This window comes from Equus caballus, chromosome 1 (genome assembly GCF_041296265.1).
Source record: "Equus caballus isolate H_3958 breed thoroughbred chromosome 1, TB-T2T, whole genome shotgun sequence".
NCBI lineage: Eukaryota > Metazoa > Chordata > Mammalia > Perissodactyla > Equidae > Equus > Equus caballus.
In genome coordinates this window covers 92,468,599-92,483,881 of record NC_091684.1, presented here as the reverse complement: position 1 = coordinate 92,483,881, position 15,283 = coordinate 92,468,599, and the positions used below count along the sequence as shown (strand labels likewise).

At 42.3% G+C, this 15,283-nt stretch overlaps 1 protein-coding gene across 5 annotated transcripts in view; it reads left to right on the top strand.

The window, feature by feature from the left end:
• The first annotated feature begins 920 nt into the window (after positions 1 to 920).
• The window catches only part of LOC100062210 (WASH complex subunit 2), a 49,765-nt gene continuing 35,402 nt past the window's right edge, over positions 921 to 15,283 (top strand). For 3 of the 5 annotated variants that reach the window (XM_023647966.2, XM_023647962.2, XM_005602712.4), the window contains exons 1-8: positions 921 to 1,131; positions 1,215 to 1,337; positions 2,106 to 2,270; positions 6,434 to 6,496; positions 9,762 to 9,935; positions 12,073 to 12,166; positions 12,946 to 13,007; positions 14,200 to 14,247. In XM_023647966.2, coding sequence (XP_023503734.1) covers positions 1,129 to 1,131; positions 1,215 to 1,337; positions 2,106 to 2,270; positions 6,434 to 6,496; positions 9,762 to 9,935; positions 12,073 to 12,166; positions 12,946 to 13,007; positions 14,200 to 14,247 — 732 coding nt within the window. In that variant the 5' untranslated portion in view covers positions 921 to 1,128. The remainder of the gene's footprint in view (positions 1,132 to 1,214; positions 1,338 to 2,105; positions 2,271 to 6,433; positions 6,497 to 9,761; positions 9,936 to 12,072; positions 12,167 to 12,945; positions 13,008 to 14,199; positions 14,248 to 15,283) is intronic. The other 2 variants (XM_070229371.1, XM_023647955.2) reach the window with 1 other exon arrangement.

Here is a 15,283-nt window from a genome sequence, read left to right as displayed (position 1 = left end):
ACCGACTAGTCACCCTGAGGAACTCAAGGGTGGGGTTGGATATTTTAACTGTTTTTCCAAATTGTTCTTTTTCCTTTTGTTACCTCAAGGAGATGCAATCACCAACCACCCAGAATGAGACCAAGCCTCACCACAAGAGCTACACCTATGAGCTTTGCCTTATTTTTAATGCTAAGATATCCCCAGGAGGAGCTTCGGCCTTATTACCGTAACCTACAGTGTATGCAGAAGCATGTTTTCCAACTGAGCCTGCACAAGCAAATACTCACCTGTCCTTTTTGAATATTCATTCCTCATCCGAAATAAATGTCCCTGTTTCTCTTTGGGGACACCATGACTCTGGAAATGATTCCTCATGGTCTCCTATTTGCCACAAATACACTTTACTTTGTGAGACAACTACTTCTGGTGGACAGTCTGATTTAACTTGCCAGGAGGGAACCCACTTTGGTTCGGTAACAAAACGATCTTGAATGTGAAGGCAGCGCAGAGGGAGTAAAGGATCTTAAGCAGTACCGGCACACAGTGAGTTGAAATCGAGCACGTCATCAAAAGAATGAAAACTGAGCATGTCATCAAAGCGTGGTGATGGCCAGATAGGTAGTCATCCCCCAGTTACTCAGCGCCCGTCCACTCCGCGACAGGCAGCGGAAATACTTCAAGGACCAGGCGCAGCCGGGGAGAGCATTTGCTGCGCCCACCTCGCGCGGCGTCTAAAGCCCTAGGCTGGTTGTTCCAGCTCCTCTTGGACTCCTCTCTCTAGACGCGCGGGGCTGGCGCTGTGCTTCGAGGGCTGATCACGCCCCGCCACCTGCTCCGAGGGATGATGCGCCACCCGGCCGTCCGCACCCCTCCAGCGCCCCCTGGCGTTGGCACCGTTCCTTCCTCCAGCTTCCCCCGCCCCAGCCCAGCCCCAGGCCGCCTAACTTCCGGCCGCAGCGGGCAGCGCAGCTTCCTTTGGGCGGTGCCGCACGGCGGGTCACGTGCAGGCCAGGTCACGTGCGCCAGGTCACGTGAGTCCAGGTCACGTGCCGGGGCGGCGCGGCTTGGGGCTCGGCTTCCAGAGACTGGTGGGCGTCGGCGGGGGCTGTCACCGCGGGCCAGGAGCCAGCCGCGCTGCACGGTGGGATGGTGAGGACGGCGGCCCGGGGTGGCCATGGCGGGGCCGCCGCCTCGCCGGGTCTCAGCCCCTCTTCTCGTGCTTCCCGCTGCAGATGAGCCGGACGACCCCGGAGCAGGAGCGCGCGCCCGCCTCCGAGCCGGTGTGGGAGCGGCCCTGGTCGGTGGAAGAGATCCGCAGGAGCAGCCAGAGCTGGTCGCTGGCGGCCGACGCGGGCGTGAGAGGCGGGCCCCCGGGGGAGCGAGGGCGGGCGCCCGGGGTGACGCGCGGCCTGCGAGCGCGGGGACCGAAGCGCGATCCCCTCCGCCCGGGCCGGCCCCGGCCTCGCACACGGCTCTTCCCGCCCTCCAAACCGCGCCCGGCGGTCCCCAGGCTCCGGCAGGGGCGGCCCGCTCGGCCTTCGCCCCCCGAGCGCTCCTGCGGACTGCGGCCCAGGCGCGGGGTTCTGGTCCCTGTTTGGGTTTCCCGGCGATGCACACGCATCCGTCGTGCGCGGGCAGATCCGTTTCGCTGCGCTCCGGGATTGCTGTGGGATTAGTGAAGCCATCCCGTGTTGGGACCCGGACTGAGTGGCTGTAGACAAGCCAGTGTGTGGATGACCTGGAGTGGGACTCCAGGCCGGGGGCCAAGAAGCTCAGAATTGTGATTCCGAAGTCCCATATGAATAGGATTTTTTTTTTTGGTCTAAGAATGGTGGTTTCTTATTTTACCCTTGGTCTGTGATCCTTCGTGGAATGACAACCAGACAGGGCTTTAAAATTCCTTCAGAAACGAGGTAGCGAGTATGCATTGAATCCTTGCCACTGCTTCGGTGAGCTTTCTTAATGTTTTTCAGTGCCGCTTGATCTTAGTACTGTCAAAGCAGCATCCTTTTTACATGCCAACACACACACATACTCACAAAGGTGAAAGGAAGTGAACTCTTTTGTTTTGACACGCAGATGTATATAATATTGATACTACTATACGTTTATCTTTTAAATAGCTGCTACAGTTTCTACAGGAATTCTCACAGCAGACTATCTCTAGGACCCATGAAATCAAGAAACAAGTGGACGGATTAATTCGGGAAACTAAAGCCACAGATTGTCGCCTCCATAATGTCTTCAATGACTTCCTTATGCTGTCTAATACCCAGTTCATTGAGAACGTGAGTTACTTGCTTACATCGGATTTATAAGTAATATTTTTTCGAGGAGGAAGAGTCATGGTGATATCAAGTGATTTATTATTAAATTCCCTCCTAAATTTTGATGGAAGTGGTGGTTCTTGGTTATTGAAGCGTCTTTCTCTAGGATTAATGGCTTTTTCTTAAATTAAAAATATTTTTTTCTTTCAAGCCTTTTAAAAAATCTAGTGATAAAATTTCCTTATATTTTGGTCTTTCTCTTCCTTTTTACTTTTGAGAGAAGTCAGCGGTTGTGCTGAATTGCATGTTACTCAAACAGGCCTTATGCATGTTCTGTAAGGGGAGCGATACACCTGGTCTGATCCTCTGGGCACCAGCATGTGGCTACAGTTATTGACTGTGTCCATTATGTTCTGATAAATTATATTAAAGGCTTGTGTGTATCTACTTAGAACATTCTCAGCTAATGTTTTGTTAGGATGGCTGAACCTATGATACAGAATCAAGTCTAAATAGGTTACTGAGCTTTAACCCATGTGTGATTCTTTTTCCTCTACTTAGTGAGTTTCTAAGTGCTAGGTCCTAGGAACGCATAGATAAATTAGGTAGAGACTGTCCTTGAGGAAATTACAGTCTTCCGTAATAGTGTATTTCCAGAATAGAGAGGACGCAAGTGTGCTTAAAGTCCAGTGAGTGAAGGGGAGGCTTAACAGGTGAGGATGGAGATGAAGGGTAGTTTAGCTGATCGCTGTCTCTCATAGGGTGGGCTAACCATCTCAGTATCAGCATTAATTAATCTGTGGAAGAGGGTTATTAAAGTAGGCTATCTCCTGTGATTCTTAGATGTAAAGTAATAGGAAAGATTTTGAAAATTGCGAGATTATAAAAATCCCAAGATTCAGGATTAAGAGAAGACCAAATATTGCAATTCAGGCATCTTATGCAGCCTATTTGTGCATTTTTTAGTAGTTTAGGTTGAAATGCCACTACTAGCCTTTTGGGGGGAGCTATGTGTCAAATAAAGATCTTAGATATCTCTTTGCCAGTGAGTTTAAAATATAACAAGGATTCTAGTAAAATTTGTCGTTATTTTCTGGTCGTCTGCACAGAATGTCAGTGCTTGGTCCTGAGTATCTTTCTTGCTGGAAGAGGCAGTGTACAGGACTCTCGTCTCTACTCTACTGGTGTGTGCAGCCCCGTCACTTTTCATCAAGCTGAGTTTGGTGTCCTTTTAAGTATACTTTTTGCTCTCATTCTCTACCATTTTCCCTAGATCAGGTGCTCGTCTCTTCTCTGCAGTCAGTGCTGCAGCCCTGGACTGGGCGAGGGGAAGAATTGGAAGGCTTCTTTTGTACTCGATGTGCTTGAACCCAAATTGGTACCAAATTGATACTCAGTTGATACTGTGATGGTGGGGGACATCGTAAACCTCTTTTTCTGAATCACAGTGTTCAGGTCTGTCTTCTCTTTTCTTCAGCTCTTCTGGCCAAGTTTTCTTTGATTCTGAGTTTTCCACGATTTAGTTTTTGGGGGTGTTTTGTTTTTGCTCATTTTTTTGGGTAATAGTTCTTTATTTCTTCTCATTTCTTGGATTCCTTGTTTTCCATCCATTTCTCCATCCCCTTAGTACTTAGGCCTCTTCCCCTTCCATTCTGCAGCCAGAATTTCCCTATGGATGTACCTGTTGCCACGGCCAAGTTTAACTGCTTCCAAGACCTCCCTGTAATGCCACGTGTTACATTTTCTTTCCATTCATGGCAGAGCTTGATGATGTTGGCAGTGCAGCTACTAATGCTTAATAAAATTCTGAAAAAATCTGCACGCTAATAATACATTTGACAGTGATTTGGCTTTTTATGTGTTTTCTTCAAACCCTGACGTTGGTGCTCATGTATTACAATTCTGGCTTGAATGATGGTGCCATTTGGTTTCCTGGTTTATTGGAAAGACATTCAAAGTTGGGCAGGTTTCTGGGTTTTAGTAATTAACCTCAGAGGCAGCTGCCAGGTTGCAAACTCAGGTAGTGAACTGAGGAGCGGTCAGGACTTTCTAGGGCAAGAGAAATTAGTACCTCTAGAAAAGGCTCAATAGGGGCTCTAAAGGAGGAGAAATACTAATTTTCAGTGCTTCAGTGTGTAATCACAAGGGAACACAATTCTTCAAATGTCATTAAACCTGTTAATTTAGGAATTTTGTCCTGAAACATTAATTGACCTGGTTAATGACTTCTTTAGTAGCACTGCCCACGATTGTGATTTTACATTAATCAGTGTGATTTGATGCGTTGACCTTCCCTAGTAAATCAAGCCCCATATTTTTGCTAAATGTTGTATTCTTGGGCCCAGGACAAGCCTGATATACAGGGACTCAGTGGATATTTAAATGAATGAATGAGAACACACATAAATGAAAAGGACTAGGGCTGCGTATAATCTGTGATGAAATCCCCAGTGCATAGTCCCTTTTTCTTCAGTTTCCTGCCTTCACCTCTTACCCCATTTCCCCAAATGATGAAAAAGGTCCTTTGAGGGGAAATAGCAAAGATATTTAACAATCCTGAGTACGGCTTCCTGATTTTAAAATGATCGAAAAACACATGAAGTTGGTCAGGGTGAAGGAAGTTAGCATTGATTATCTGCTGTGTACTGAGTCCTTGAGATGCAGAGTGCCAGTCCCCCGCGAAAGATCCGATGGGCTTTGTGTATTTGCTGCTTGGTTTCTTAGATGTCGTGTTCGGCTTTCCAGCTGGACGCTGGAAATGTCGTGTGAGGTAGTTTTTAATGACAGGCAGGAGAAAACGTAGGGTGTTGGTGCTGTTCAGACTTCAGTGTGAAGCTCAACCTGTTAGGTTAGGTGGTCTTGCTATTTAAATTCTGAAGTGACTTTGGTAGCTGCCGTGTCTTAAAGTCTCAATTTTAAGATTTATTTACTCTTTTGTTCCTGTTTTTGAAAATTACCCCCCAAATTTCTGATCTTTATAGAACCATTAGCAAAAAAAAGTATGGAAAAAGAAGTAGCACCTGAAATTTCAATAAGGGACTGTCTAATTATGGTCAAGTTCATACCATAGAATATTATGCAGATATTAAAAAGATTGAGTCAGATATCTATCCATTGGCCTAGAAAGTGGTTTATGAGAACGGTAAGTGAAAAAGTGGGGCAGAGGAATGTGTATAGTATGAAAGCATTTTTATTTAAAAACGGGAAGAGTGGGAGAACTCTGAATGTGTACATATGTCTGTATATTTGTGTAAGAGCCACAGAAAACAGGACCCCACACCAAGCTTAAATTGGTTATTTCAAGGCTTAGGTTGGAGGTAGGGAGGGAACTATTTTTAAATAACATCTCTTTCACATATATCTTTATATTGGCATTAATTTTAATTGAGATACAACTCACATATCGTAAAATTCACCCTTTTAAAAAGTGTACAAGTCAGTAGGTTTTAGTATATTCACAAAGTTTTGTAACCATTACCACTATCTAATTCCAGAACATTTTCATCACCCTACTGTTTATAACAAGCGTGTTTTACTTTGGGAGTTTAAAAGATAATAAATAGTTAAAAAATAAAGAAGGAAATCACAGTGAGTTGCTGGAGTGATCGCTTGGTCTTGGAAAAGGGAGAGGCCTGCCTCCCATGCTGTGTGAGTCGGTCAAAAGCCTGGCCTCTGCAGTCGTTGATGGGCTTGGCCCATGTGCTTTCATGTAAATAGGATGATAAAAATTTATCAACCATTTTAAGCAACAATATGAAAATAACTTTTACCTTTACCATTTCTCTTGCTCAAAACATTAAAGATCGTGTGACCTGGCAGATGAGTTGTACCAGTTGACATTCTCAGGAGGCTCACAGCGAGGACCTCTGTCCTTGCCCCTTCGGCATTAGGTATCAGGTTAAACAAAAAGGTGTGAGAACTGCTGTCTTACTGTTTTTGTGACTCTGGTCAACAATGAGATTGACTTTTTTCATGTTTCTTCTCATTTGTATCTTTTTTAATTTAAGTTTTGGTGAACTGACTACTGTTCTTTGCTTTTTATCCCTGACCAGTGGCCTTAGCCACTTTTGGAATAATCATTTCTCCCTGTCTTTGTCTTTCTTTATTGTATATTGAATTCTTATATTGTGATTTATTCCAAATGATGTTTTGACCATTAAAAATGAATTTGCTTCCTTGTTTAGCGTGTATATGATGAAGAAGTGGAGGAGCCGGTACTCAAGGCTGAGGCAGAAAAGGCGGAACAGGTACTTGTGTTAAATCTCTCTTCCGTTGAGTTCCTGACTTAGAGAAAGAGAAGTGATGGAGATTTGTAGTGGGACTGGGGGATGGTGGGCAGAGGGACAGGTATTAGGAGAAATGGGAGAGGCTGCTCCTGACAGCCTAACAATTGAACTCCTGGGTTTGTTTCTGAAATTTAGTGTATTATGAAATATATAGAGGGCTGGCCTGGTGACGTGGTGGTTAAGTTCACACATTCCGCTTCTCGGCTGCCCGGGGTTTGCTGGTTTGGATCCCAGGTGCGGACATGGCGCCACTTGGCAAAAGCCATGCTGTGGTAGGCATCCCACGTATAAAGTGGAGAAGAGGGGTATGGATGTTAGCTCAGGGCCAGTCTTCCTCAGCAAAAAGAGGAGAATTGGCAGTAGTTAGCTCAGGGCTAATCTTCCTCAAAAAAAAAAAAAAGTAAAAGCCATTCTTACCCTGAGGACTGTACAAAAAAGGCCGTGCTGGGCTGTAGTTTGTGAGTTCTTTGAAGAAGATGTTTCCCCTGTCTTTTCATAACTGCTTTGATTCTTATTCCCGCCAGTTAAAAATGGCAGCGCGATGGATGGTGCTTTAGTCCACACACATTTGATGCCCTGAGTGCCACGGGCTGTGTTAGTACAGAGGATACGGAATATGCAGTGGACGTTTATTGACTCCAGTAAGATTGCAGAGAGCTGGTGACTTGGAGAAAGTTTGCCCTCAACAGGTTGCGGTCTTGGTTAGGGTGACAGGACACAGCATGTCAAGGTTGTGTGAGTGCTAACTGTTTTAATAGTTCAGACGAGAAAGAGCTCAGCGATGTAGGATAGCTGGGAAAAACTTCAAGGATGAGATGTTAGCTGGGTGAGGAAAGATGGGCCAGATTTTAAGGCCATTTCAGCAGGAAAGAATGCCATGAGCTGAGACTCAGAGTTGGGGGAAGTGCCTGGTGTTTTATGGGCTGTGTTAGTGGAGGATTCTGGAGGTCAGGCACGAGGAAGGAGGAGGTGGGGGAGGGGTGGACGCTGGAGGGAGGCTTCGTAACCCAGGCTACGGGGGCGAGGGGCAGTGGCTCCTGCCTTTTTTCCCCTGTGGCTTCATGTGTTACTGATGCGTAAGCATTCTTTTGGGTTCTCACATCCTAGGCTGAAGCATAGATAAGAGGTTCTTGACTTTCTAGCACTCTGGCAGAAGTTGTACCCTTTTCTCCCAGTCGGGAAAGCGCAGTGCAATGTGAGTTATTTTATTATCAGAGCAGCCTTGAATCAACTCTAATTTATTCAGAAAACGTGAATCACTTGAAGAAGTTGGTACTTTATCAGTGACTATTACTTTGTGACATATGAAGCTCTTAGACTAGGAAAGGATATTAGAAACCAGTTACAGTTCTGCCCATTCCCAGCCTTTTTAAAAAAAGAAGTTATTTTATTTTATGTATTTATTTAAAAAATTTTTATTGAGTTAATGATAGGTTACAATCTTGTGAAATTTCAGTTGTACATTATTGTTTGTCAGTCGTGTTGTAGGTGCACCCCCTCACCCTTTGTGCCCACCCCCCACCCCACCTTTCCCCTGGTAGCCACTAATCTGTTCTCTTTGTCTACATTTTAAAATTCCTCATATGAGTGGAGTCATACAGAGATTGTCCTTCTCTATCTGGCTTATTTCACTTAAAATAATTCCCTCAAGGTCCACCCATGTTGTTGCAAATGGGACAATTTTGTTCTTTTTTACAGCTAAGTAGTATTCCATTGTATATATATACTGCATCTTCTTTATGCAGTCATCTGTTGATGGGCACTTGGGTTGCTTCCATGTCTTGGCTATTGTAAATAATGCTGCAATGAACATAGGGGTGCATGGGACGTTTGGAACTGCTGACTTCAAGCTCTTTGGATAAATACCCAGTAGTGGAATGGCTGGGTCGTATGGTAGTTCTATTTTTAATTTTTTGAGGAATCGCCATACTGTTTTCCATAGTGGCTGCACCAGTTTACATTCCCACCAGCAGTGTATGAGGGTTCCTTTTTCTCCACAACCTCTCCAACATTTGTTACTATTAGTTTTAGATATTTTTGTCATTTTCATGGGTGTAAGGTGATATCTTAGTGTAGTTTTGATTTGCATTTCCCTGATGATCAGTGATGATGAGCATCTTTTCATGTGCCTATTAGAAGTTATTTTACTTTTAATTATACTTAAGGATTTGCTAACCATTTAAGTGTAATAGTGTCTGGTTATACCAAGTCAGGTTTCACTTTTAAAGTGATAGGTATTTAGTGAACTATTTTCAAAAAGCCACTATATATTTATTTCACAAACATGTTTTCACACACTTAGTACAGTGTTAGCTATTTAACTAGAACCAAACATACCAGAATAGAAAAAAGCTGGGGCCAAAAGAAGAAAGCTAAATTAGAAAGACTTCCGTACTTGAGGTGAAATTGTGGAGTTTTCCCTTTTGGCTCTCAAAACAGTACTGTATAGTTTGATTCTTTCTATGATTATGTATCCACTTCTAGGATATTTGTGAAGATGGGAAATGATACTAAATTTTTTTCAATGTTTCTCACAACTGAAGACACAGTGGACTGTATGCGGGGACTGTCGTTGAGCTGCTGTGGCAGGAAATGGGGACCTGTGGAGTATTTCCAGCAGTTCGGTGATAATTACAGACTTTGGCAGAGGGGCATTGTTCTCGGGTGATGCACAGGATAGATTAGACATGAAATTGACCCTCTCTTGGTTTGAAACAAATTTGTAAAATAACTGTAATTGTCCAGTTGTTGTTTTTTAAAACTGTAATTGAAAAATGACATCTCTGGCTGGGGTATTTTCTTCTAAGTCGCAACTCCCAAAATTGCCCAAAGGACTGTTAACCAGGCTTGGTGGGGTGCCGTCACGGTGAGGCTAAGTCTAGGCCCTGCGTTCCTCCAGGAGCAGGAGAGGCAAGTGCTGTCGGAGGGCTTGTGATGCTCCATCATCGTTAGCGTACTTCTACACAGGTTATCCAGCTGAACCATCACACAATAGTTGTGCTTCTGTTTTTGTCGATGATGAACCTTGAGCTCCAGGACCTTATGTAGTTCCATCCATGTCCAGAAAGTGACAGATGTGGGATTTTAAATGTACTTCAGCGTCTGTGTCAAGGCATTCCACAGAATGTTCTCTCGGAGCATGACACTGAACTTCAGAGAACATTCACAGTTTCATTAGTGTGTATCAACATGTTGGAGATCCATACTGAACATGTTTTTTTTATAGGAGAAGACCCGGGAACAGAAAGAAGTAGATCTGATTCCTAAAGTCCAGGAGGCTGTGAACTACGGTTTGCAAGTATTGGACAGTGCATTTGAGCAACTCGATATAAAAGCAGGAAACTCAGACTCTGAAGAAGATGATGCTAATGAGCGGGTGGAACTGATCCTTGAACCAAAGGTAAAGACATTCAATTCAAATATTTGTTGTTACGCCTGTTGTGTTTTGGGTATTTTACTTGGGCACAGAATTGGTGAGACGTGGACTTTACTTCTAGGAAGTGAGCATGTCATCAGCAATCTCATATTGGCTCTATCAGATAGATCTGCTTTACGCGAGCATTGATGGAGCACTCACTAGGTACAAGGCAGCGTGCCAAGTTATGGGGGTTAAAGGTTCAGGGCGTGGTTCCTGCTCTCAGGATGCTTCTTACAGCATTACCACTGGTGGGGGAAAGGAGACATTTATGTGAGTCACCATCGTAAGTGCTCTGAGAATTGACTTTGAGCTGGTGGAAGTAGGGTAAAGATGAGACTTGAATTGGGTTTTAAAGGATGAAGAGGCTCACGAGAGGTGGAGATTGTTGGGAACCTGAATTCGGTAGCTTGTACCAGGGGAGGATGTAGAAGTGTTGCAGGACGTTTGGGTGTTTCCAGGTTTTAGCTGTTATGACTAAAGCTGCTATGAGCGATCATGACCAGACTGTTAGCCAGCAGGTATTTGTTGCATTACTATGATTTTCTCTCCAATTGGCAAAGGAGACAGTTGGGGCCACAGAGAGTCACTCAGAAGTAAACACAAAAGGTTGCTGTATTGATTTTGAGACTGAGTCCTTGAAACGTGCTCCAAAACCAGACTCTGCTGGTCATTCATTTGGCTGCATGTTTCTCTTCTGCTTTGAGCTTACAGTGTCGTGCCAAGTCGGGGCTGATCCCTTAGCGCTGGTGCACTTGCTGGCTTGCCTTTTCGCTGCCGGAGTTTAGAAGTTAGTTGTGGACCCTGGGAAGTGTATTGCCTGGGCTGCACTTGTTACTTCCAAGTCGCACACCACTCTCTCTTACAGGAGGACTTGGGAATGCCTTCTGAGTCAGTGAACAGTTAGCCTAATTAGCCCTTTGTTTCTTTGCACTACATTTTGATTGCTATTGTGGCTTTAACCTTTACATTAAGCTTCCCAAACTTTCTGTTGTTGTTTGAAGCATTGGAGTTGTTCTCTCTTGCTCCCCCGGGGTCTTTGGGATGGGGAAGAGATGATGTGACCAAAGGGTCGTGCCTCGCAGAGGGCAAGCTTGTCCTTGGCAGTGGAGATGGGAGGTTGTCCTAGGGTGGAGCACTGTCTTGACCTTAAGTATTTAATGTGTGTGATGGATGGGGCTCAGAAGCAGAGGACTGAGGTGGAAGGATCTTCATGTATTACCATGTTCACAGTCTCCTTCATTTCATTCTGTTTTCTATCATCTGGTCTTATTTTACCAACTTCACTTTTCTGAAGTATACAGTGTGATCCTCTGGGATATATTATTATTCTCTAGGTTATTTTTTCTCCCAGATAGGTTCTCATCAGTCTTTTGGATGTGTTCCTTTAGTTCATTTTGTTGACTGTTGGTGTTTGCATAGTTTCTTTCATCTAGCCCATGCTTCCCACGCTGTGTTCCAGGCTTCTTTTTGCTCTGAGGCAGTGGGACGGAGTTCACCTCGATTCCCTTCGTGCCTTGTTTGTGACCTGTTTGTCCACCCCCACCTCCACCCCCACCCCAACCTGGACATACCCACCTGCCTTCTCATAGTCACATAAAAGCATTTGAGTTATTTCCTCAGTATGATTCTCGCTAAATTTAGGACTGTTATTGATGATTCTCAAGACTGATTGATTGATGGTCGATTTTTGCTCACCAGCGCTGCTTTTTAGGGGAGGAGGGTAGGTTAGGACTCATCAAAGCTCGCCAGAATTTCCAGTTTCCTTCCTTCCTTCCTCAGTCCTCCTCCCTTTGAACACGTTACTGTGAAGTTGTGCCCTTTTCCTTGTTCGGTTACTGCTGGTAAACTTTCTGCAGGCTTTTGCCATTTTTGTTAACGGGCAATTGAAAAGGGAGATTCTGGTTAATTCAGCTTTACTTTGCCATCGTCACTTAAGATTTGATGTTTTTTAAATCAGTGATTTTTTTTTTTTATACTTTTAATCCTGCTGTCTCTTATTCTCTACTTTTATTATGTAATTTGTTTGGAGTACTCAGATGTAACAAGATATCAAGTAGAACACCTAATTTTATTTTTTGACCTAAATCTTTAATGGCTCATTCCGTGTCATTATTTACAGGATCTGTACATCGATCGTCCTTTACCGTATTTAATTGGGTCAAAGCTGTTCATGGAGCAGGAGGACGTAGGTCTTGGAGAGCTGTCTAGTGAAGGTACTCTTTTGCACCAATTTTTTTACTTTTAATATTTATATCTTAGCTTTTTATTATAAAGTAATTTCAAACTTTATATTACATTTTTAAGAATAATACAAAGAACTCCCATGTACCCTTCACTCTGGTTTACCTGTTAACATTTCACCACATTTGTTGTATCATTCTCTCTCTGTATACTTAATATTTTTTTTGAAGCTATTTGAGAGATATCATGCCCTATTACTCCTAAATATTTCTGTGTGTGTGTGTGTTTTCTCTAAGAACAAGGACGTTCTGTTATATAACCACAGTATAATTATCAAAGTCAGGAAATTTTATTGGACATAACACTATTATATTAGCTAATCCTCAGTCATATTCAGATTGTGCCAGTTTTCCCAATAATGTCCCTTACAGTCTCTTTTTTCCTCTGGTCCAGGATCACTCACTGCGTTTAGTTGTTAAGTCTCTCTTGTCTTCTTTTAGTCTGATGCAATTTCTTGGCCTTTCTCTGCTTTTCACAACCTTGACGTTTTTGAAGAGTACAGGCCAGTTTTTTTCTTAGTAATTTTTTTTTTTTTTGTAACTAGTAATTATCTTGTGGGGAGATACTTTGAGGCTGTGTAAATGTTCCATTCCTCACTATAGTGAAGATACTTTTAATTCCAGTTAATGAGTATAGATGGTTTTCTCAAAATCTCTGCGATGCTGATACATGGTGGTTTGTGATTTTGAGAAGGCACAAAGGACGTTTTCTTATGAATATTGGCAATAACCCTTATCTTTCTTCTAACCAGAAGGTTCGGTCGGCAGCGATCGTGGTAGTATTGCAGACAGTGAAGAGGAGAACGACGAGGAGGTAGGGCTCTGTGGTGTGTCCCAGTCGTGGTGGACAGGAACTTAGGATGCGTTTAGCAGGATAGTGAATAACGTATTTGTGAATCAGCAATCCGTTTTCACTCATCTTTCAACAGTGATAGAAACCATATCCTTGGGATTAGATGTCTTTTTTGTTTTGTCTACATAAACAGGGAAAACTGCTATTTAATCTCTTTTTCCAGTATCCTGCCTCCCACTTCCCTACCGGATTCTCTTCTGCCCAATATATTTTGACTGGGGCAGCTTAGATATTTTGGTGGAATCTCTACCTGAGATAGTTTTTGAGTAAGTTCTAGCTTTGAATAATGGTAGGAAAAAAAAGAAATTCACGTTTAAATCTTTTAAAACCAGAAGAATGCTTAAAACATCCACTTAGATTTTAACTTTGCGCTGCCTCTCGCATCTCTGTATTCACAGAGCATAATCCGATAATCTGACTCCCTGCTCTAGGATCTCGGGGCCTGTGGTCCTTGACCTGTTATATTTGGAGTTGTTCCTTTAAGTGGAATATTCATTATTACAAAGGGCAGACACATTTTGAAGTTCCTGAGTGTGCGTTTCTGAAAGGAGACAGTTTTGTACACGTGCTTCTCTCTTCTCCTCCCTCTGTTTCCACAGTCCCCCTCTCCTGACCTCCTTCCTCCAGCCCTCCAAGCAAAAATCCTAGCAGTAGGAAATAAGCTTTTCTTAAATAATCTCGCTGTAACTGGTTGTCACTAGCTGAATCTTTTGCTTTTGGTCATTGAAACAACTCTTTATCTAATTGCACGTAGCAAATACGATGTTCCCTTCTTGAGCCTGATGAAGTAGTTATTCTATTTATTTAGAGGGAATTTACAGAGTGGAGTCCAAAATGTAAAGTACACACAGCTTTTAATAATTTAGTTAATTATATGTGCAACCCTTACTTTAAATCCAAAGATTGGAGATGATAGATAGACATGAACAAATTGTTAGCCATGTTTAAATGAACCACAAAAGGTACATGTTAACCGGAACAACCCTTGGCAGTCTTGCCAACTGTCTGCCTTATCTGCGCCTTGATGCTTCAGGTGAACAGTAATCGGTACAAAGAGACCGAGTATTGACTGCCCCAGAGACTTAGACCCGAAATAATTTCTGTGTTTCTGAGTAAAGCATGGGTTAACAACAAGCCTTTTTTCCCTCTAAAGGAGTCAGATGAAGATTTCGCCAATCATAGTGACAATGATCAAAACCGGGTAAGACTCATGTATTGAAGTTACTTTTAAATTTTAATTGAAGCATAGCATATATACTAAAAATATTTTTGAGTGACTTATGAGAAAGTAGGGATTTGCTCATGTTTACAACTAATTATATTTCAAGCATTTCATGTTTTTAGGCTGACTACATCCTGTATGTTTTTCCCTTGTTTTAGAATTTAAGACAATAATAGCAGTAACATTAAGGAACACTCAAAAGATGGAAATCTTCTAATCTTACTGTCTTAGCACTGTTGTCTTAATTTTTGTATATCCTTCTGAGACATACTCTTTTCATAAGATGCATAGTTTATTTTCTGCTATTTTATATGAACATATCCTCAGTGTTTCCTTGTCATTTTAAACAGTCTTTGTACTTTACTTTGTAACCTTCTCTATTTTTTAAGCATACTGATATATGATACTGTCATAGTCTCTAAATGTATATGGGAAATAGTTTATTTCTAGGTTTTTAGTTTTGAGATAATGCTGCATTCAGTATTTTCATGCATAAAAATCCTTTGCTTTTGTGAGCTGTTTCCTTAGGAATAAAGTAGTGTATAGTTATATTTAAGGCTGTTGATACTACTCTCTGATGGATGTTCCAAACTACAGATCATGCATAATGATTTTCCTGAAATTTCATGAGCACTGGGATTATGATTTTTGCTACCATAATATATGTACAGTAGTATATTGAGATCATTCCAATTTACATGTCAGTTTACTAATTGGGAAATATTTTTTCACAAAAATTTTCAACTATTAAATGAAAGCTTTAGCACTTTTTGGTTGGTACTTTTATTATCCTAGTTGTATTCACAAATGTAGCTAGTCTGTATAATTTTAATAATCAGTTCTTTAGTGTATTTATTTCTATGGAATTTGCTGTTCAGATCCATAAGTTCAAACAGTTTTTCAAATAATACAGTATAGTGATTAAAAGCACTGCCATAACCATTTGTATTGTTAAAGATAGACTAGTTTTGTGTGTAATGTGTACTGTCAGTGTTCTAAGGATTAAATTAGTTAA